Source organism: Mycena indigotica, assembly GCF_014461135.1.
Source record: "Mycena indigotica strain 171206Taipei chromosome Unknown Mind.scaff0016, whole genome shotgun sequence".
Classification (NCBI taxonomy): Eukaryota; Fungi; Basidiomycota; class Agaricomycetes; order Agaricales; family Mycenaceae; genus Mycena; species Mycena indigotica.
Window position 1 is genome coordinate 100492 of NW_023503015.1, and position 21779 is coordinate 122270.

The 21779-nt window shown below is 48.2% G+C and overlaps 2 protein-coding genes across 2 annotated transcripts; one reads left to right on the forward strand and one right to left on the reverse strand.

Annotated features, from left to right (window-relative positions):
- Positions 1–3318: 3318 nt before the first annotated feature.
- On the reverse strand, positions 3319–4887 carry MIND_01343600 (uncharacterized protein; the record flags this gene model as incomplete). Its single annotated transcript, XM_037369878.1, has 2 exons — positions 3319–4491; positions 4540–4887. The coding sequence occupies 2 exons, from the start codon at positions 4885–4887 to the stop codon at positions 3319–3321; spliced, it is 1521 nt and encodes a 506-aa protein (XP_037213434.1).
- A 15433-nt stretch (positions 4888–20320) lies between these two features.
- On the forward strand, positions 20321–21247 carry MIND_01343700 (BTB domain-containing protein; the record flags this gene model as incomplete). Its single annotated transcript, XM_037369879.1, has 2 exons — positions 20321–20466; positions 20515–21247. The coding sequence occupies 2 exons, from the start codon at positions 20321–20323 to the stop codon at positions 21245–21247; spliced, it is 879 nt and encodes a 292-aa protein (XP_037213435.1).
- Between the last annotated feature and the right edge of the window lie 532 nt (positions 21248–21779).

The following is a 21779-nucleotide window of genomic DNA, read 5'->3' on the forward strand; positions in this document are numbered from 1 at the left end:
GTTCAATTTAGGGCCTAACCTTAGGGCCCTAATAGGCCTTAAATCCTTAGGCCCTAAAACCCTAAGGCCAACACTGATTACAACACAAACACAATTTTTGCATTAATCCTGATTCCTCCAAAGTCCAGGCATTTTCCTCCTTCCGAATCTGGACTCTTGCTCCAAATCCATGGTTCAAGGTGTTATCTGTCCTTCTCTGGACAACAATTTCAGGTTTTACGATTCGTTCTATAGCAAATGTAGTTCTGGTCATTCAGGCCCCCACTATTCTGGTATATATTGAGCAGCACCCAACACTGCTCCTAGCCACTGCTATCATCAATCTATTTGATAATCTCATAATTACCATTTCACTGGTGGTAATTCTTGTCCTGAACCATAGCACTGGTATTCAATACTAGCTTGTTGGTGGATCACTTGATCAAATGGACACTGGGTATGTTATTCTCAGGGCAACATACTTAACTTATGCATCAATAGAAACTGGGTTGACAACTAGTATCTTTACTTGTCTGCTCCTCAACTTTGTAAGTCAATATTATAATTTCAGTATGTCACCACACAGAAAATTGTGTGTATCTATACTGTCAAGCACGGGACACGTAGGTGGGGGAAAAGAGCAGGAAGCACCGCTTGGGGGTGCTTTTGACCCCCAAACCTACTGTGGAACATGTTCGGACCGGGCTGCGACTGGCCGGAGGCCCCGAAACATGATATGGGACACATATGAGCTCAAACTCTTGCTGACACAAAACGCGAAGGCTTGAGACGTCTCAGGCTGCATTAGGGGGTAGATTGAAGCAGAATGAGACAAAACAAACGGTTGAAACCGTCTCAGAATGAGAGCACGTGACCGGAAGCCGTGGCCAGTGATTGGGTAAGGCTGTGACGGCCTTAGCAATATATTCGCGCTGTATTGTAGCTTTAGCCCCAGAATAGAACGCACCTCTGAGGGCGGTTTTAGGTCTCACCACTACTGACCACGACGACGACGACGACCTTGATTTGAACCAAGCTAAGCTTACGTCATCCATCACACGACCACCCTACACCCCGAGAACACTGAACAACATTGATTTGCTTTGATTTTACAGGAGATTGGATTTATAGCTTGATGTGAAGACATGAAGATGGGGAAACTATGCTTGGTCTTAATGAAACAGACTCCATTGAGTAGTCAGTGCAAACACCTCTTCATGTGTTTGGCCATGTTTCTACAGTGCCTGCATGGTTAATTGTACGCAGTGCTCCTCTTAAGTTCAGGGAGGCCAGGAGTGTGTTGGCAAAAACTATGTAGCCCCTTGTCTGAGATATGGTATTGATATCATACCATGTGATTGAATAATCTGGACAACAACCCAGACAACTGCCAGACCCTTGATCAAAATTTGCCCTTTTTAGGGGAGGCACACACCTACAATTTTCTGGTTGGGTGACATACTGCAATTTATACCATAAGGTGCAAATTTTGGTTGAAGCAATATTGACTTACAAAGCTGAGGAGCAAACAAGTGAAGATACTAGTTGTCAACCCAGTTTCTATTGATGCATAAATTAAGTATGTTTCCCTGAGAATAACATACCCAGTGTCCATTTGATCAGGTGATCCACCAACAAGCTAGTGTTGATAACACCAGTGCTACGGTTCAGGACAAGAATTACCACCAGTGAAATAGTAATCATGAGATCATCAAATAGATTGATGATAGCAGTGGCTAGGAGCAGTGTTGGGTGCTGCTCAATATATACCAGAATGGTGGGAGCTTGAATGACCAGAACTACATTTGCTATAGAGCAAATTATAAAGCCTGAAATTGTTGTCCAGAGAAGGACAGATAACATCTTAAAGAGTGGGTTTGGAGCAAGAGTCCAGATTCAGAAGGAGGAAAATGCCTGGACTTTGGAGGAATCAGGATTACTGCAAAAATTGTGTTGTAACAGGAATGCATAACAAACCTAATCCAGTGATGAATGATCCCAAGAAGCCGGATACTGCAAAGAAAGGAGATATCTTATGGATCAAGCTTTCAGGCTGTCCATAATCTATGACTGTGAACAAGTAGACCACTTGAATGACAGCAATTAATTTGATGAGCTCTAGAAACCTATTACACTCAATGTTGCTTGAGCACAGGCTTTGAGCAGCTCCTACCATATCAGAGCAACCTAATAATCAATATCAACAGATATTAAGATTTTGAATAATCATGACATACAAATACTTTCAGAGTCACTTTATCTGCAGGAAATTGTTTGTAGTACATATATTCCTGCCCAGTGAGGAGCCCAAATAGAAGGCTGGACCCCACAAGTCCAAGTAGCAAGGCTCCTGTAATTTGCCTTGTCAATATGTTAACTACATACAGAGAGTGTGTGAATTATGCATACCAAGCGTTGGCCTCGCATCAAGGGTCATGGGTTGAAGTGGCAGTGCCCCAGTTGCGGTCATTGAAGGGGAGAAGTGCAGGCCAGGGATCCTTCTGTTGTACATTATATATATACCCCATAATATTCATAATGTACCCACATATAATACCGTGAGGTAAAGCATCTTAATCCTGGTCAGGCCTCAGGGCTGATGAGATGCGCAAGCGAGCAGATTTATGGGATATGATCTGGTCCCAAGTGCCCAGGATGCTGTTGTAGAAACAGATCCAGCTGGGAGGTATCATCCCGTCTCCACAGCCCGGGAGTTGATGGCCCAGAAGAAGTTGGTGTCTGCATCTTCATCGTGATATTAGGCGCCGTTGCCGGACTCGTGTTGATTTCGGCACGAAAGTGCATCAATACACGTGTGCCGGACATCCCACGTTCCTTGGATCAAATCGGAGTGTCATTGTAGCCTGCCAGTGACATCAATCATTTGTGCACACGCAAATTGCTTAAAGTGTCGATCCAAAACCCACACCAGAAAGATACTTATCAATCCTCCTCATCCGGCGGCGCCGGCGCGGTCGACGGTCCATCTGACCTTCGGCCCGACACCTATTGCCACCCGCTAACATATCTTGGGGCCGCCGGCGGGTGAAAAAGGCTTCGTGGACGGTGGGAGTGCGAGGCCACCCGGGCCCTTCTGGATGCCATTTACCCCCCATATGCAGAAATTCCAAAAACAGCAAGTACGACGTTGGCCGCGGAAACCACACTGGGGCGCGATAACAGCGCGGCTTACTGCAGGAACTCCCCTCCCTGGGTCATTCTACAGACACTGATTTCCAGTCACAGTCTACATACATTACTTGCTGATCCTAATACTATCCTACGAGCCCCAAAACCCAAGTAGACCAAATTTAAATACATAGACAACCAATCCATCCGCTACGCCTCCTTCTCCTCCTTCCCCTCCACGGGCGCGAGGTGCGCCACGCCGAGGCGGAAGAGCCGGCACCCGCCCGTGTTCGCGTGCGTCCACCCGGCGGCGTTCGGCGCGCGCGGGATCGCGAGGTGCGGGTAGAGGCGCGTCCCTGCGACCAGCGGGGGCGGCGGCTGTGCGAAGCGGAGGGCGTGGCGCGGGGGCCGCAGGGCCACACGGCGCCGCGGCGCGGGCCGCAGCTGGTGAAGCGGAATGACAGCTGGAGCCACGGCGGCGGGTCCAATAGCCTCGGCCGGCGGCGCCGAGAGAACGAGCGGCGGCGGAGGCCGAGCGGTAGTCAACCGGCTCGCCGCGGCGCGGACGGCCTCCGGGACGGACAGCCGGCGGCGCTGCTGCGGGGCCGGGGCCGGTGGCGGGCCGTACGGCGTGGTCACGGGCTGGTTCTGCGCGGGCGGCGCGGCCTGGTGGAGAAGGTGCGGCGACGCGAGGCCGGGGAGCGTCGGGACGGTGTACCGGCGGGGCGGCTCGTACGCGTCCGCTGCGTTGATGTGCGGTGGGGGCGGGAAGCGCGGGCTGCGCGGCCCGCATCCGAACCGGGGACTCATCTGTGGCTGATACTGCGCCGGGGCCTGGGGCTGGGTGTCGAGGGGGCACGGGACGGCGCCGAGGGTGCGCACGGCCTGGCAGTTGAAGTACCCGCACTGCACGCACCGCTGGAGCACCGCCTCGTACGCGCCCGGCTCCGGGTCCATGTAGCTGTCGTCGAAGTTGACGGGCGCTCCGGGGGCGAACGGGGGCGCGCCGGGGAAGGGCGGGAAGGGCGGGGACGCCGGGAGCGACAGGGCCCCTGAGAGTGGCAATGGCATGTCGCGCAGGAAGTTGCGCGGGATGTTGTGCGGGAAGGGCAGCTGCGCCTGGGGTGCCGGGGCGTGGGTCTGGAAATGGGTGTAGTCTGTGTTGTTTTGGTTTTGGTGCAATTGGTTCGCTGCGGGGTTATGCCACCCGCCGCCGCCGATGCCGTTCCTAAATCGCGGGGCTGGCTGCACGGGGTTGGGATCAGCATGCGGAGCGACGTGGACCGTCAGCCACGGACGATTCAGGTTGCTGGGCTGCCCAGTGGAACCGCGCGGGCGATCCCACGGGCCGCCCCAGTCTCGTTCCCCGCTTGAGCGCTGGTTCTGGATATCATTGTCAGCCAGGCCCGGTGTGTAGAACGCGCCACTCACCGTGACCGGCGCTGGGTCCACCCGGCGCACCAGCTCTTTCGCCTGCGGCTCCTTCTCCGTCCCCTCAGGCTTCAAGTTGTCTCTCTTATCCGCATTCCCATTGCTTGTGTCCCTCTCCTCCCCACTCCCCGCTCCCCCTTCCACGTCCCGCGCGTGCACCGCCCGCCGCAGCGGGTGCACGATCCCGGGCGGGGCCTCGGGCGTCCGCCTCTCGCCTGTATGTGTGCCACCCACCGGGCGCACCCGGAGGCGCGCGCGGCCGTGCCCGAACTCCGCGATGACCTCTCTGCGCGCCCTGTGTGCCTGGCGCGGTGGGGAGGGCGTGTTCTCCTTGTCTATGTCGGGCATCCGTCGTCGTTCTTCTTTGTCTTTTCCTCAATTTTTTCTGTGCGTGTTTCTGGGAGTGTGAGATGCGGGTGGGGAAAAGAAGCCCCCGCACCGCCGCACGCGCATCTTATACGCCTCCCATGCCCCCCCTCCCACAATCCAAGCGTCCTTTCCCTTTCCTTCCCTTTCTCGGCGTCGACGCTTTGTCAAAGCGCTTTGTGAGCCTTGACGCGGCGCTTTGACGCGGGCGGACGTGTGGCACGCACATATAAGCTCCCCCCCTCGCGCGCGCGCGTGCGTATGCGCGCGTGGCAGATGTACAGGGCGGGGCGAGAAGAGCCATGGACCGTGGGTGGTGGACGGCGGGACGAAGGACGGATGATCGTTGATCGGCGCCACGCGGTGATTGGCGGAAATATCGTCACGAAATGACGCCGTCCGAGCTCGCACGACCCTCTCGTTCAACTCCCACCGCTCCAACTTTTTTTGATTTTTTTTTTGTGTTTACCCAAATCGTAAAAACAAAAACGGACAAGAAAACGGAAAGAGTGTTTATAAACGTTTATCGAGGGTGATATCTGTTGATTATATGAGCCCAAAGTCTAATTAGTCAGATATTACACATACATTGTAGATACACATACATTGTAGATACTTGTAGAATATTCTAGTTACTTCCATTGCATCAGCAAAAAACGGAGCGAGCGTCAAGGGCTTACCGGACCTTGAAAATGCCAAAATCGGCAAAATTGACCACAATATGTCACCAGGCTGTTGGCGGCTCAAAGGGTCTTAAAAACGACCATTGAATTGTCAGCGGCAGTAAATGGCAAGCTGATGGCCAGTGTGGCGAGGACAGGCCGGCCCGTTTAGGCGTTGCAATCGCTCACACGGCGTTCTCAACCACCATTGAATTGTGAGGCTCAAACAGGCTTGTTGGACATTTTGATAAAATGAATAGATGCACTTCGATCATGTGTACTGTCCAAAAGGGTACGACTGGAACCCGAGCGGGACACCAAACCCTCCATCCTGATCCATAACATCGCCGCCACGGACACCCAACCCTCCGTCATAATGGACGACGTCGCCACCACCATTCCCACCATCAGTTGAAAGGATGCTCTCGGGCCCACGTTCCATCAACTCGATGGCAGCCCGCTTGGCATTGCGCGCAGCAAGGAGAGTAAAATCGGAGGGGCCACTCGTAGTCTTCCATCCGCCGCCACCGCCGTGTTGTGGCCCGTCTTGTTTGCTGGGGTTGGCCTGTGCCACTCTGCACCCGCACTCCTGCCTGCCCTGCCCCCGAAAGCATACCGGTCAGCGCTGGATAGAGAAAACCAAACAGATGACGTACCACTGCTTCAACTGCTGCCGGCGCCGCAATACTTCACCAATGCACAAATGTTGCAGCTGGGACCGGCCATCGAGGCAGTTAGCCTTGATTACAGACTTGCAACTGAGAGAATCCAAGTTGGGACCACATCACTCTTGAGGTGCGAGACATCAAGTTTGAAGTCTTGCTAGGCTTGAGGCATTGATGTGCGAGAGCTTGAGAAGGTGGAGGTGAGGATGGGCAGGAAAGGGCGGGGGGTGCAGGACATGGAAGTGGAGGATGATGGGGGAAAAGGAAGAAAGATGTCGAGCACTGCACTGCATTTGGCGAGTCATGTGTGAAAGCTGATATCAATCATGCATGTCATTTGCCATTTGAAGTCCGGACTGATCTTCAGCGCTTCCACTGCTAGTGCCCTGCACTAAGTATATACTGTCAGTTCAGAACATATATGAAATGGAAGTATGTGGGCCCAGAGATGGCTGTATAAAAAATTTTGATTTTTTTTTGCTTACCCAAATGGGTTGGATATCAGTTTGTCCACCTACTAATTCCACTTATCCTTTCATAGTAGAATGAACGGCCTGCTGGGCTGCACATTCTAATATGAAGGGATGACCCCAAATGCCCTATGCTGCAATAAATACCCCAATAATTCTGCAACATCTCTAAGTTCTCAAGTCCCTCAGCGCTAAGTCCCTTCTACGCTGCTAATGCTGCAATAATCCCTGCTATCTAAGTTAGTTTCCTAAATTAGCAAGTATGACATAAATAGGGATAATTAGTCATATATAAGCCAAAAACTTTAAAGTATACTGTGTAAGGAGGTCAGATCGTTGGATGGTACCTTAGAGGCAATGTCACATAGTATGACAAGTGTGACAAACTCCAAAAAAGGAAACTTTGTCAGTTGATAAGTTTGTGACATTTATTTGTTTTTTACTCTCTATATTATAGCATACATATTGGTGATCAGAGGCTGGTTTCAGCTATATATATACTATTATATAACAGTATACAATGTTACAAGTGTGACATATCTCCTAAAAAAGGATTTTTTGCAGTTGAACAGCAGAATCATCAAAGAATGTCACATATTGTCACAAAATCAAAGTTGTGTATTTTGACTATATAAAAAACTGTCATTAAATAACCTATTGTGGCAGCTTAATAAATGTGCTAGCACTGACACATCACTAGATCAAATATAACTGATGGGCCTCTATCTCTATAACCGCTTGAGCTAAATGCATGAATGAAGTACTAGGAGGAGGGGTCTCAAAAGTACTATGGATTGATAAGGTATTTTGATTGTTGTCATCTGATATGATTACCATATTAACTATTGAGTCATTAAAAGAAGAATATCTAGTACTTAAAAAATATAAGGTAGCTAAGTTGTGAGTTTGGCTGCTTCAATGTGAGCCTCTGGTGTGTATTCACTCAAATCCCAGTAAATATAGCACTGAAAGTGCAATGCATTGACCCATCAGTGGCCTTTAATCTTTATCAGCTTTGAAAGATGAGCATATATCTCCAGCTATGTTTGGTGGATAAAGCTGGGAAAGAGTTTATTTGAAAGGTATATCTTCCTACTATCCTTGAGCCTCACCAGTGACATTTTATGTTGCTATTACCTTGATCTATTCACTGTTAAGCATGCCTGAATACCAAATTGAGCAGTATTTCGCTGATATCCTGGGAATAAATGGATGGAATCTTATGATCTAAGTTCATATAATGCCATGTAATAGTCTTCCACACTTCTACCCATTTCTAAGTCCACAGCAAGTTTGAGGGTCATTCAATTCCCAGGGACCTTAGGTGCTATATAACACAGGATAGAGATATGCCGAAAGGGTGGGGGCACCATTTCCTAAGAGGTGCATGATACCCCTACCAGTATATATACTCAAACTAGTGAGATTCACAAAGGTTATTATATAGCGAACTCATCATTTTTGGGATAGATAACACTGATAATGGTACTGTGAGAGATCCAGAATAGCTATGAGGTTAATTCAAGTGCTGGACAGGTTTATTTGAAGGTCTATATAATCCTACATTCAATTCTTGGATCATACTTGAAATTAATTTCTGACCAGTTGTAATAGTGAAGACACTCTCTTTTGCTCTATGGGTACCTACCCTCTCTTCAGTTACCTTCTGTAACATATGCCAGAACCACAACTGATCACAGTACAGGGTCCTAGTAGACGTCAAAATACCCTCATACATGCATCTCAATGTCCAGTACTCAGTCTATAGACCCTACTATTCATGTAAACCAGTTCTGCACTCAACCTGTCTTGGAATGTTTACCTCAATTCATCTTCTAAGAATATATCAAGACCAGTCAGAGTATGTGGGTATCTATATATACCTTATTAACTGAACTTGATATATTTTGATCCATCATCAACTAGCAGATCATGGCTGGTTTGCCAGTGTGATGTATAGTACTATTCGTCAGTATAATAGGGAATAATAAGATTTTCAATGCATATAATGTAGTGTGAGAAATTTAATCTCATTGGGGGACCCCTCTGTATGCTTCCTACCCTTATTCCATTGGGGACCTCTCACTTCTCAGTGAGTTATTGGGAGATTGGTATAATAGGATATATGTCATATATACCAGTAGAAATAATACTTAAAATTATAGGGACTACTAGATCTGAGATAGACATCGATTAGATCAGAATGCAACTTGGATCCCACTTATCCGTGGATTCCTCAGCAAGATATCAAGGGATCATTGTGCCTAGTTAAATTTAAAATATGAAACCTAGAAAAAAACCGGTATAATATTATGACCTCAACCCATGGAACTATAATCACATCAAGACATCTCAAGCTTTGATAACTGGCTACCTGGTAGGACAATAATCATCTGAATTCATGCAGACTTGGTGGAGATATTGCAGCATCAATGCATGTGATGAATCATTATGAGATGATATAGGTATATTGATAAGATTTCATTATCAAGAATATTAATCTTATCATTCAGGTACCATTGATAGTGCTTCAATGACTTATGTAAGTTGTATTACTAGATCAGGTATAGATCAGCTAATGATTGGCTAGTGCAAGCACAATTATTCAGCTGGGACAATAAGTCATTTAATGAAAGTTGTTTATATAGTCAAAATACACAACTTTGATTTTGTGATGATCTGTGACATTCACTGATAATTATACTGTCAAACAGTAAAAAATTCCTTTTTGGAAGTTTGTCACACTATGTGACAAATGTAGCAGCATGAGCGAGGAACTGTCTTCAACCTAAGTTTGGATAGGGTTATATAATAGCTTCTTTATGGCATCACATACCAGTGTCACATCTGGTTGTTTGCATCCTACAGTGCACAGCTTATTCAAAGTTTCATTTTTAAGAATTTTGTCACACATATCATACTTATACTATGTGACATTGTGACCCGGACAATAGGATCTAACCTTCTCATACAGTATACTTTCAAGTTATTGCTTAAGTAGAGAAAGTGTGACTATTATATTATCACTATTCATATCATATTTGCTAATTTAGGAAACTAACTTAGATAGCAGTGGATTATTGCAGCATTAGTAGCATAGAAAGGACTTAGCGCTGAGGGACTTGAGAACTTAGAGATGTTGCAGAATTATTGGGGTATTTATTGCAGCATAGGGCATTTGGGGTCATCCCTTCATATTAGAATGTGCAGCCCAGCAGGCCGTTCATTCTAATATGAAAGGATAAGTGGAATTGGTAGGTGAGTTTGTCTTGTCTAGCCTCAGGCTAATCCTCAAAATCTGTCCCAAAACTGTTAATGCAACTATACTATTGACAACAGAGTTGTTTGATACTTCCCAAGTTCCTAAAAGGCTGCCCATCTTCTTGCAAACTCTCAACAGGTGTTTAATTAAATTATAATAACTAAGCAGTTGTGGTACATGACAAAAACCAGGTGAGGGCTATTCTAAGGCTGTCAGGGGAACCCCCGCTTCGGCCTCCTTCGGACCCTCCGAACGCATCCGAGGCGCATCCGACCGGCGCCCCCTCGGACGCTCCGACCCACCCCGACCATCGTCCACGGCCTCCTTCGCCCGCACAATCACCGATCCGTCAAGACCCTCCCAACGATCACCTTGGGACAGAGCTTGCGACGCCGCTCAGGCCTTCTGCGCTCTACGTCGGCAGTTACGGACGACCAGTATATAGTTGGCGCCCTAGCAGGCGGATCCTTAGAGTTTCTTCTCTTTGGATCCTCCCCTGCTAGGTCGGTCCCTCCGTGTATTTCCGTAGCTTCTATTCACGCTTTGGATCCTCCCCTGCTAGGCTTTCGTCGGAGTCTCCAGGGTTGCCCTTACAAAGGCCTGTTGAGAGCCTTGCCAGCCCTGGCAAATGATATAATGATTGTGGCTGTCACAGGCTCTTAACAGGAATCCCACTTTTTCCTGATGTGTAGTATATAAGGGGGTTCAAAGGACCAGAACCCCCAGTGTTTATCCAAACCAGCCTAACAGCTAGATTACACCAGGACAACAACCAGTCAATTCTTAACAACATCTTCGACGTCTCCACACCCTAACACTCTCCCTCCACTGCCTTCATCACATCCCACATCTAGTAATCCTCAGTGTTTGACTCCCCTAGCCACCCCTTTCCAGGAGTCTCTCTGGAGTTATTATCAGGGATCAATAATGCCATCAGAGACCTCTCCTGATATGGATGCACCACTTTCCTCTAAGACCTCAAGCCTATAGCCTCTCTAGGCTGTTGCTCATTAAGGTCTCCCTACGATCTTTACCCATTGGACCTCTTAGGTATCCCTAACCTATATCAGTGTTTGGGCTTATATTTCGATGGCTGAGCCTCGCCATAGCTCCACTCTCCACTCTGCCACTATGGCCCCTGTCATCGAGTCTTCTCTTAGGTAAGGCCTACTGCTGTTAATGCTTATGCCTACTGCAGTGCCTTAGGCTGCATGCCCTTACACCTATTAGCATCGGGCTCGGGCCGTATTAGGCTGTCGAGTCGTCCGACTTCAAAAAGGTCTGAGGAACATGAGAAGATGGGTTTTAGCCCAGAGAATAGACGATATTAGCCTAGTGACTACATCCTGTAAAGTACAGTTTTATACGCTACGCTAGGTCCCAGGACAGATCGGATGGGTGCTGCATAGAGCCTACACGGGTGAAGGGAAGGGATTAGAAGAATGGGGAACTTGGGAGTGTAGCGGGGTGTCGGGCCCAAATAGGCCCACATGTCCCTATAGTCGGGCAGCCCAGCCCGAACCGTGACATCACCACCCCCCCCATTGAAGGCAGTGTCTTAACACCTTATGGGTCTTGCGAATTTTCCACCGTCTATTTACTAATTCTTCATGGGGTGTGAAAGGGTTAAGGGTGTAGAAGTCTTCCAGCACTTCTTCTGCTCCCTTAAGTTTTTCTCTCAATTCCCACATCCATTCCTCTTGGGGGTAGCCCTTCCATTAGACCAAGTACTTCAGATGGTATTATCCTTGTTTGTGTACGAGAGATATCCTCCACTTTATAATAGGGTTCTCCATCCCGCATTTCGGCAGGGGGCGGTGGTGCGGCCACCCGTGACAACACCTTCCTCTCTATAGGCTCCTAGATCACTTTCATGATACTGTCCTATTTAGGTCAAGTGTCCACGTTACGCGTTACATTGACTAAAAAAGTCCTTGTCAAAAATCGCAATAAATCAAAAGAAAAATATTTGGTCCCAAATTTCGAAAAAGTGCCGGACACTTGATCAAAATGGGACAGTATACTGTACGTTGCATCCATCTAGATCTGTTTCTCATTCTAACAACAAATTAAATTATTCTCAAGTCCCTCTTAAGTATTTAGATGTGCATCCAAAACTTCCTATTTTATTTGAAGGTTTAATGTTTATGCATCAATTTCCGTTAGGTTTCTATTAAAGCACTCAATAAAGATCAAAAAGTATTAGTTCTTTGCTGCATCCCTCTAAATGTTGGCAGCATAACTACCCAGTTAATCAACTATAATACCACTGTTAATGCCAAGGTGCTTCAATGGATATTTAGCCTGAACACTGTTATAGGAGCACTACGCCTTTTTAGCAAATTTTTGGTGGATGAAATCATTTAGCGTTTTTGTTGAGAAGGTGGCCATTTGCTATAGGTTTGTGACTCCTCATTCATTCCCCTATCCCCCTTATCTTGCTCCCAGTTGAAAGTGAAAGTGTTGGAGGGATTATCTGAGCAACCTATTCAACTCAGCCCTGTGGGGCTTCTTTTCAATGCAGAAGATCGAGCAGTTGTTCTTAACCAGCTTTACCGACCTCTCATCCCATCCTTCTACACTTCAGAGGCCCCTGGTCCATACCTAGCTAGCTTTTGGTTCCAGTATATAAATTTCTGCTGAGCGAGAACTAAAGAGTGTCTCTTAATACTGACTAGAGGATTCTGCCTATAGACCTGCTATCTATTTCTACAGATAAATCTTCAACCTCTTCATATTTAAGCATTTTACAGCCTCCCTCCCTATTATTAGTATTTTACATAGCATTGATATTATTAGAGGAGGGCTAATAACAGCTTTGAAGTGTAAGACTACTTAATAAAAGCAATAAATCTTAATATAAACCTTGTGTACTATCCCCATCCTCTCTTCAACCCTGTAATATTTATGGCCTTTTTCTAGGTGTGCCTCCCTCTTATTCTTTTAGTGCAAATCAAGCGGGAGTTTTCTGGTAGAAATTGAGAAGGCTACACCCTAAAGGTGTTTATACTTTATAGTCTAGCCTTCACCTGTTTATCCCAAAACCCACTGTACATTATCAGTGGCAACCCAGTGGGTTGGCACTGATAACAGACAGTCTTTTCATTTTTGCCTAAGTGGTGAATAATTGGTAAAGATGGGGGCGAATATCTCCAAAGCCTAAGGCTATTTTTTTGCTAAGTCCAACATATAGGGATGAATAAAGGTGAATAATTTTACATAGGCCATCAAGACCAAGTTCGCCAGTCATACTCCGTGACAAGTGTGACATATTGTCCCAAAAAGGAAGTTTTACCAATAAACATGTAAGTAGGTTTTGTTGCCTATGTCCTGTTCTACAATATCATATACCATCCAACTATACTTGAGCATCATCAACTATTTTTTTTTTGCTACTATTAGGTTTATATATTTACTGCCAAGTATGCCTGAATACCAAGTTGAGTAGTATTTTGCCGATATACTGGGACTGCATGCATAGAATTTTATGATCTAACTTGATATGATACCATAGGATGGTCCAGCACACCTCCACCCATTCACAACCACAGAGCAAGTGTTAGGGTCAGTCAATTCCTGGAGACCTTGGGTGCCATATAAGCTAGGATGCAGATAGGCTGTGAGGGTAGGGGTACCATTTCAAAGGAGGTGCATGAGACCACTACTAGTAGATATACTCAGATTTATGATATTCACAGAGACCAGCCTATAGTGAACTCATCATTTTTGGGATAGATAACACTGATAATGGTACTGTGAGAGATCCAGAATAGCTATGAGGTTAATTCAAGTGCTGGACAGGTTTATTTGAAGGTCTATAGTATCCTATGTTCAAGTCTTGTATCATACTTAAAATTAATTTCTGACCAGTTGTAATAGCGAAGACACTTTTTTTCTGCTCTATGGGTACCTACCCTCTCTTCAGCTACCTTCTGTAACACATGCCAGAACCGCAACTAATTATAGTACAGGGTCCTAGTAGATATCCAAATACCACCATACATGCATCTCAATGTCCAGTACTGAGTCTATAGACCTCACTATTCATGTAAACTAGTTTCACACCTAACCTGTAGTTGAATGTCTGCCTCATGTCTCTATCCAAGTGCAGACCCTTATCAATCGGAGTATGTAGGTATGTCTATATACCTCATTGACCGAACTTGATATATTTTGATCTATAATCAACCAGCAGATTATGGCTGTATTATCAATATATTGTGTCATAGCAGTAATAGGTATAATGGAGAATAACAAGAGATTCCACCAACAAAATATTATGGAAGGCATCAAATCTCTCAGGGGAACTCCTCTGTATGCTTACTACCTTTATCCCATTGGGGATACCTGACCTCTGAGTGAGTTATTAGGAGATTGCAATACTGGCATATATGACATATATACAGGCATATAGGATATTTAAAAATATATATGTCTTGACAAGCTATTATAGAGATTCCAACAGACTATAACACAACTTATATCCTAATTATCCATGCATTACTCACCTAGATATCAAGTCATCATTGTTTTTGATTCAACTTAAGGCCAGAAAACCCATGGAAAAGTGGGATAACAGTGTAGTCTAAAGATATTAAACTATATTGATATCAGCCTATATCAGGAGAATATTAACCACCTACCTACTAGTGAAACAATCATCTAAATCCATGATGAACTGGTGGAGATATGGCTAGATTAAAATGTTTGATAGATGATTATGAGTCAGTATAGGTGTCCTGATGATCCTATATTGTGAAGGATATTGATCATCTCATTTAGGTATCATTGGTAGTACTGCTATTGGGTCTCTATCCTATTTACTCATTGAGATATCATATTATAAGTCAGAGATCACTACTCAAGATTGAGGGATACTTCACAGGCAAAACTAGATGGTTGCGAACATGGAAGATTTACACAGGTCATTGACACCAATACACGCGATACCAGTCATCTGGACCTGGATTTTCTACTCTGGGCCGTATAGCGAAACAATACCTATATAATTATGCACATAGACTACTTTTCTTACTCATGATTTTCCCTGATTCTATCAATTTCTGTTTAGTGTTTATATCTCTGTTTTGTATTTGGCAGGTTCACGGATTGCCCCGCTTTACTAGGTGCATCTGGGGATCTAGCTCGTCAATCTATCTTGCTAGCTCTTTCGAAATAGTATCATCGCGTCAGAAGGATTATTGGTTGAGGGTTTCGGTTGCTGAATACAAGAGTTCCAGTTGCTGTTTATTGGGTTTCGGTTGCTGGTCGAGAGTTTAAGGCAGTTAGTTCCTAACTCAAGACAACTCAGAGGGTTTAAGGCAGTTAGTCCTGATCCAACAAGTATAAACTCTCCGGGCATCGTATTGGCGCTTCTCTATTGCGGAGTTTTCGTCGATAGTACACTTTAGGGCACACAAAATCAACGTTTTTTGCAAGAAACTCGTATCTACCCTACAACCTTACACATCTGTGCCAAGGCTCTGTTCACAGGGGCCTGTACTCGCACAAGGAGTTGACGATTTTTGGGTTTTTGTGACTTTTCCTACTCGACATTATACATCTTTCTCTCTATGAAAAGTGGAGTTTTGGTTGTTTTTGTTGGTTTGGTTAGTTAGAGAGCTCATTTGCTGTCCGCACTCCGCACTCATCAGCGTGCCGGGTCTTTCTTGTTATTAGCCTTGCCAATTAACATCAGGGGTTCTTTTTCCAGTCCTAGTCAAGTTAGAGGCAACAAGAACAGAGATGCTGAACTTGTCAGTCTTTTTCCCAGACAACGTGCGGTCTGGTGCGGCAGATGGGTAGAAACTTGTCTCGTCATGATTCCAGCATAAGGTACATGAATATTGACCATCCGCTGGCGCTCTTGCTCAACAGCGGCTAGATCCACACGCTAATGCCGCTTCTCTATGCCGCCAATACTCCTGGAGACCATTTACTTTCTTAAAGGAGTCTAACTATCTAGTGCCCTTGAGTCATCACTTGTCTGGGATATCAAACAATGCCTCAAAATGCTTGCACATCTCAATAAGCATGGTACTAGTGACTGTCTAACGTTAGCACTCTTGGTCCTTGGCTCATAGGCTTAGTGCAGCATCCACGCGTGGCTCAGTGACAACACCCTTGCATTTCTGTACTGCTGCTGCTGGATTTGCGGCCACTGCTGCTCTTATCGAGGCCTTCTCTTTCAGCTTCTTTGACAATGCACCCTGCATGAACAAGAGCTTCCCGCCGAGACTGTTGATGCGGGTTTTGAAGAATTAGACAACCTTATCTTGCGACATCTTGGGGTTCTCATCCATAAACGCAAAGACCTACAGCAAATCGGCATCGGACAATCCTAGGATAGCTGGACAAACCTGAAGCCAGTCACTGTTGGTCAACTGCTGTGTTTTTCCTGTGAATTGTGCTGATGTTTTTACAGTCCTCAGCTTTGGTCCGGGCTTGGTCCATGCAACCCTGGCCGGCTTTGGAGGTGGATTTGGACAAGAGGCACGTCGTTTGGGGGATTGTGATCCAGTTGATGTAAGGCAGGCTGAATATATATATACTATGGTTGTATTCAATCAACAATGCACAGATCCAAGCACAAGCTGACCAGTGGCATCCTATCCCACAGCCCCCACACAATGGAATAATTAGCCAGATATGTCATTCCTTTTGGGAGGCTATACCAGGTTAGGCCCGCACTACTGTTTAGGAAATACCGCACTTGCTGTTAAATACTGCACTTGTCCTGATTAGGAAATGATTCATCATTTTTCTTGTGCATCAATCAAGCAGTATGACTGCATGGTTGTCAGACTGCGGGTCAGGTCAGGCCGTGCAAGGACCTCTCCTAAGAACGTGCACCCGGAACAGAACAGACGGGTAGTCAGGCCCGCAAGTACGGCGGGCAGGGTAGATCGAAACCGAAAGGGCCCGTGAACTCGGTCCCTTGTCGTCGTCGGTGGTCGAACTTCAACTTAGTATCCTGATTTTTTATATGAAATACCCGTGGATAACCCGTGCAGGTACCCGTATCCGTGAGTACAGGTACCCGTTTCCCACGGATGCTGCAAATGCAGGTATTGGTTTTGAAGCCCAAATTACCCGCAGGTAGAGTACAGGTATTTATCCGTGACACTCGTGAGAAGCCTTAGGTCGAAGGTTCGAATCAGGTCGTGTCAGGCCCGATGAGTCAATAATGCCTCCTTGCACAGAGTAAGGTAGTTCTTTAGACGATCTAAGCGATAGAGTACATGGTACACTATTGCGCCTTATATACGCGGGCCCGCAAAGGGGGGTGATCGGACACCCTGGCCTCTCCTGCTCCTCCTCACCCCCGTTCCTGGCCACAGAGGGGACGATCATACATCCCTTGCGAGTCAGGCGCTACTCCTAACCTCCTAGCACTCCTCTCCAGTCCCCTGGTGTTGAGTTGGCTCGGCGACGGCTCGACACGTTGTTCTCGGTCACGTGCTTCCCACGTGTGCGTTCCTCCTACTAGGGCACATGTTCCCCGTCGTCATGTGCTGCATGCTACGGGCCCGCGATGGCCCGACACCAGCGCCCGGAGCGGACGGGCCGGGTCTTATCCATGACAATGGTGGCGGTGCCGGCAGCGGCGGGTGGGGTTTACCACCCCGAACCCCGCCTAGGGCTTTGCCCTGGACCCACCCTGCCGGGGGCTGTCGCTCGCCGCATGGCCTGCTGCGCGGTGCAACAGGGTGCACCTGCTCCCTTTTCTTCCCTCTTTAAACCCCATTGGCACCTTCTACACTTGTGATTGCGGCACTAGCCTTGACGGCCAGGGTTTTCTACCCTGGATGCGCAGAGTCTTCTAAATAATCCCATTTGATTCTTTGATTGATTTCCGTCACACAATGCTGACACAAGTGCAGGATTCTCTAACAATTTCCTAATGGAGGCACAAGTGCAGTATTTCACAAGTGCCTAATCTTGTTGGTCTCAACTGGGTGGTCCGGCCCTGGTAGGTGGCCTGTTTCGAAACTAGCTGTAAGTAATTCCCGAGGAATTACTTACAGCACGCTAGTGTTTGAAGCTTCCAGATACTTACATACCTACACATTCATATACATATACATAATTTTAAATAAATAAAAAATCACAAAGATTGAATTTTTATGCCACTTTTTTGATGGCATGAGTAGTCACATGATGCTAATCGTCGAAACATATTACTCTATATGGCAGGAGGGGGGTCCGGAGGGTCAGAAAAAAACTTTCAGACCCTACATCCATAACCCCTTTTGTCATTTTTCTTTTCCAGAAATCATTTCTTCTTACTACTTGGTAAACAGAAACTTTATTTTGATACTCCTTGCAGTAACTCACTACTCTTTGAACTGACTTTCATCCACACTCTGGGAGTCACGAGTGTCAGATGTAACGCGCACGTGGCCGCCTGTCACGTCACACCTTTTCCTGCTCTTTCCCGCTGTCGCGAGCGGCGGGGCAGGACCGCTCTCGCGCAAGTTGGTCTCTGCTCCTTAAATTGACCGACCGTATGCTTACAACTGCTCCCAGGGCTGCACTCTCTGGCACAGTTACGGCCCTGCGGCATCTCTTGCTATTTGGCGCCTTTGCCGTCCAGCTATACCCGGCTTTGCAGGCGGACTCGGACCCTCTATTGGACACATGTGCCCCTGCTGTCTGCCTGCCAGTGCTCCCGCAAGCACAGCAGGGCCCGCCGACTAGGCGTAGGGCGGAAAAAGGGACCAGTTACCGGGGAGAGCGGAAATGAAATGGGTGGTACGATGCCTGTCGATCTTTTTCTTCTTGCCTCACACTGTCCTCGACAAGCGCACTGAGGCCGACATGCGACTACTTACTTCCTCGACGACGACGGGTGCTCGTGGGTGGTCGCCCATGCGCCGCCCTGCACAAGACTCACGCATGCACAGGAGGGGAGAACTTAAAGGGCACACCGTGACTTGCGAGTGGTATGCGTCCTCGCCATTCCTTTCTGATTCATTACGCTTTTCAGGTTTGGGGCGTCAGTTCAGTCTCAGCGAGAGCTCGCAGTCTGAGAGCGGGCAGTCTGAAGGGGGGAGGCCCGCGAATGAGGACCTCGTGTAGAGTGGTACGATGCCCGTCGAACGTTCTCTTCTTCTCTCATACTGTCCTCAGTAAAACTGTGCTGCCAGTGTCCTGGAACTGTGCCGCCAGATTCCACATTATGTGCTTGTGGGTCGTCTCCAGTGCGCCGCCCTGCACCAGAAGCACGAACTTGCGAGTGTGGTATGCGTCTTTGCCAGCTCGCCGCTCCCAGCTCATCATCACTCTCTTTAGTCACTTTCTGCACTCCAGGCCTGAGAGGCGTCAGCTTCGTCTCATGAGAACATGTAGTCCGAGGGTGGGCAGCCTGAGGGGGAGAAAAAGAAAGGTGCCAGACCGCGCAAGGTCCGCTGTCCCCGGCGCTTGCCTTCTCGAATTTCTCGAAGCCCACCTCGCGCCAGGGAGGGACCCCGCCCAGGCACGCAGCCCGGGGGTGAAAATGCCCCGAGTTGTGCTCTCGCTGCGTCGCATGTCTGGTCCTCGAGCCCACCCGCGGGCCGCATGCTGCCTCGCCTGCTCGGTGGGCCCCCGGGCCTGGAAGCTATGATGTCACTGTTTACGTTCAGCCCGCGGACACGACTAGTAGTAGTGGAGTCGAGACGGCTTCTGTCTCCGCACTGGCCTCGCGGTGAGTCGCCGTCGAGCTAAAGCGATATAGGCTTATCGATATCTCTGTTGCAATTGCCCTCTTCAGATGCGCAAATTCAAGTTCGCGTCAAATCGGCAGCAAGTATCGCAATAGGAAGATACCTGGTCGAAGGCGATAATGGTGGCCGTGTGGACCTTGAATTTGCTGTATTGCCCTCGGGCCTGAAGATCGCGCCATTCCTCGAGGTTCTGCTTCTCCCGCTGCCATGCCATAGTGCAGCTTCTCTCCCCGCACTCGCCTCGCTCCGATGAAGTCGCCGTCGGGCTTCGTTTGCCAAAGCGGCACTTTGGTTGCCCTCTTTTGAGGCAGGAATCCGCATCAAATCGCTGATGGTCGCAACAGGACTGGCAGAGGCCTGGTCGGAGGCACAGCGGCGGTAACCGGGGACTCGGAAGCGAATAAGCTGCTTCTCCGGAGCCCGCTTGACAGGCTGCAAATCATGACTCACTGCGGGGCGTTGCTTTTAAGGTCGCCGTGCTGCCCTCATTCGTTCATTCCCCCCCACTTTCACCCTCAGGCTCTCCCCACAATGACTGCGAACGCCTACGGTATCCTCATCCTCCAACGCGCTGACGGCCTCTGGTTCAGCGACTGCGGCCTTGTGTTTGCGCGCCGAGCACACGGTTTTCCGCGTGTCGCGCGACTTTATGGCGGCCCACTCGCCGATCTTCCGCGACATGCTGGCCCTCCCCGCCCCCGCTGATGCGGAGACCTTCGATGGCTGTCCTCTCGTCTTGCTCCCCGACACGGCGGAAGACATGACCAACTTCCTCAAGGCGCTGGTGTACTACGAGTGCGTCCTTGTTCTGATACCTATTTCCATAACCTGACTCGCTGTTAGTTTTCTCGCCCCCGATGTCAATAGCAACGGTCTTCCCACCCTGCTTTCCGTCCTCCGCATGTCCCACAAGTACGACGTCGCGCCGCTGCGCAAGCGCATCCTCACGCAGCTCTCGATCCTCTTCCCGACCACTCTCGCGGGACTTAAGGCCCCAGAGCTGAGCGCCCGCGCCACCGACTCTGAGGCACCCGCGGAAGCGGACGGTGACTGCATCATCGCACTCATCACGACCGCCCGCCAGGTGTCCGCAGACTGGCTGCTCCCGTTCGCCTTCTACGAGCTGTGCCGCCGCACCGACGAGCAGCGCGTCGTGTGGTCCCCCGCGCTAGCAGTCGCGGACAAGCAGCGCTGGGTCACGGGACTCCGCGCGCTCGAGACGCGCGAGGTCACGCGCCTGCTCCGCTTCCTCTGGCAGGACCCGCCCGGCTCCGGACCGCTTGCGTATTACACGTGCATCGGGCATGACGCGTGCGTCTGGGCCCGGGCACAGCTCCGCCGCGGCCTGTTTGACGGTACGTCCGCCCCGCAGCTGCCGCTCGAGCTCCTCGCGGACGCGGATGTGGACGATGGGATGCTTTGCGGCACGTGCTATGCCGAGTTCCGCGGACAGCGCAAGGCGGCGCGGGCGAAGCTGTGGGCGCGCCTGCCCGACATCTTCGCGCTGCCTGGATGGGAGGAGCTGGAGAAGGCCAAGGCAGATGCGTTCGGCGAGGACACCGAGGCTGACCCGTGACTGCAGTGGCAAGCACTGCGGGCTATTTACTGTATAGCACAAAAGCTGGGGTGTGGTGTCGATTTTCTTATCAACAGATTCTGTATATCATGATTTCTCTTATTTTTTCCTCCAACAGTCCCAGTGTGAACTTATTTATGTCAAAGACTCAAAGTCCTTACTAGTGTCATCTGAATTATTTTGTATCGAACAGTCAATGAGCCAATAATCGAGTTTAACTTTTGCAATGAAAGCTACGTGGAAGCGGGCCCGGGGCCGAGTGCAGGTGCAGTATCAGCAGCTGCAGATGAGTCCCTGGTTCAGCTACTAGGCTTCAACTATTTTATTTCTGTTTGTCAAATTTTCAAATAGAATAAAAACATAAACAGTCAGAAATGTTTGAAACGATTTATAAATGGTTCTAGTGCTGGCCGTCATTACATGATGATTTATTATTCATTATTATATCATTCTATATTATACTATAGGATGTTCATATAAAGTTAAGCAGTTTGTGCTTGAATTGTTCTGCATCTTAATATTTACGACCAAT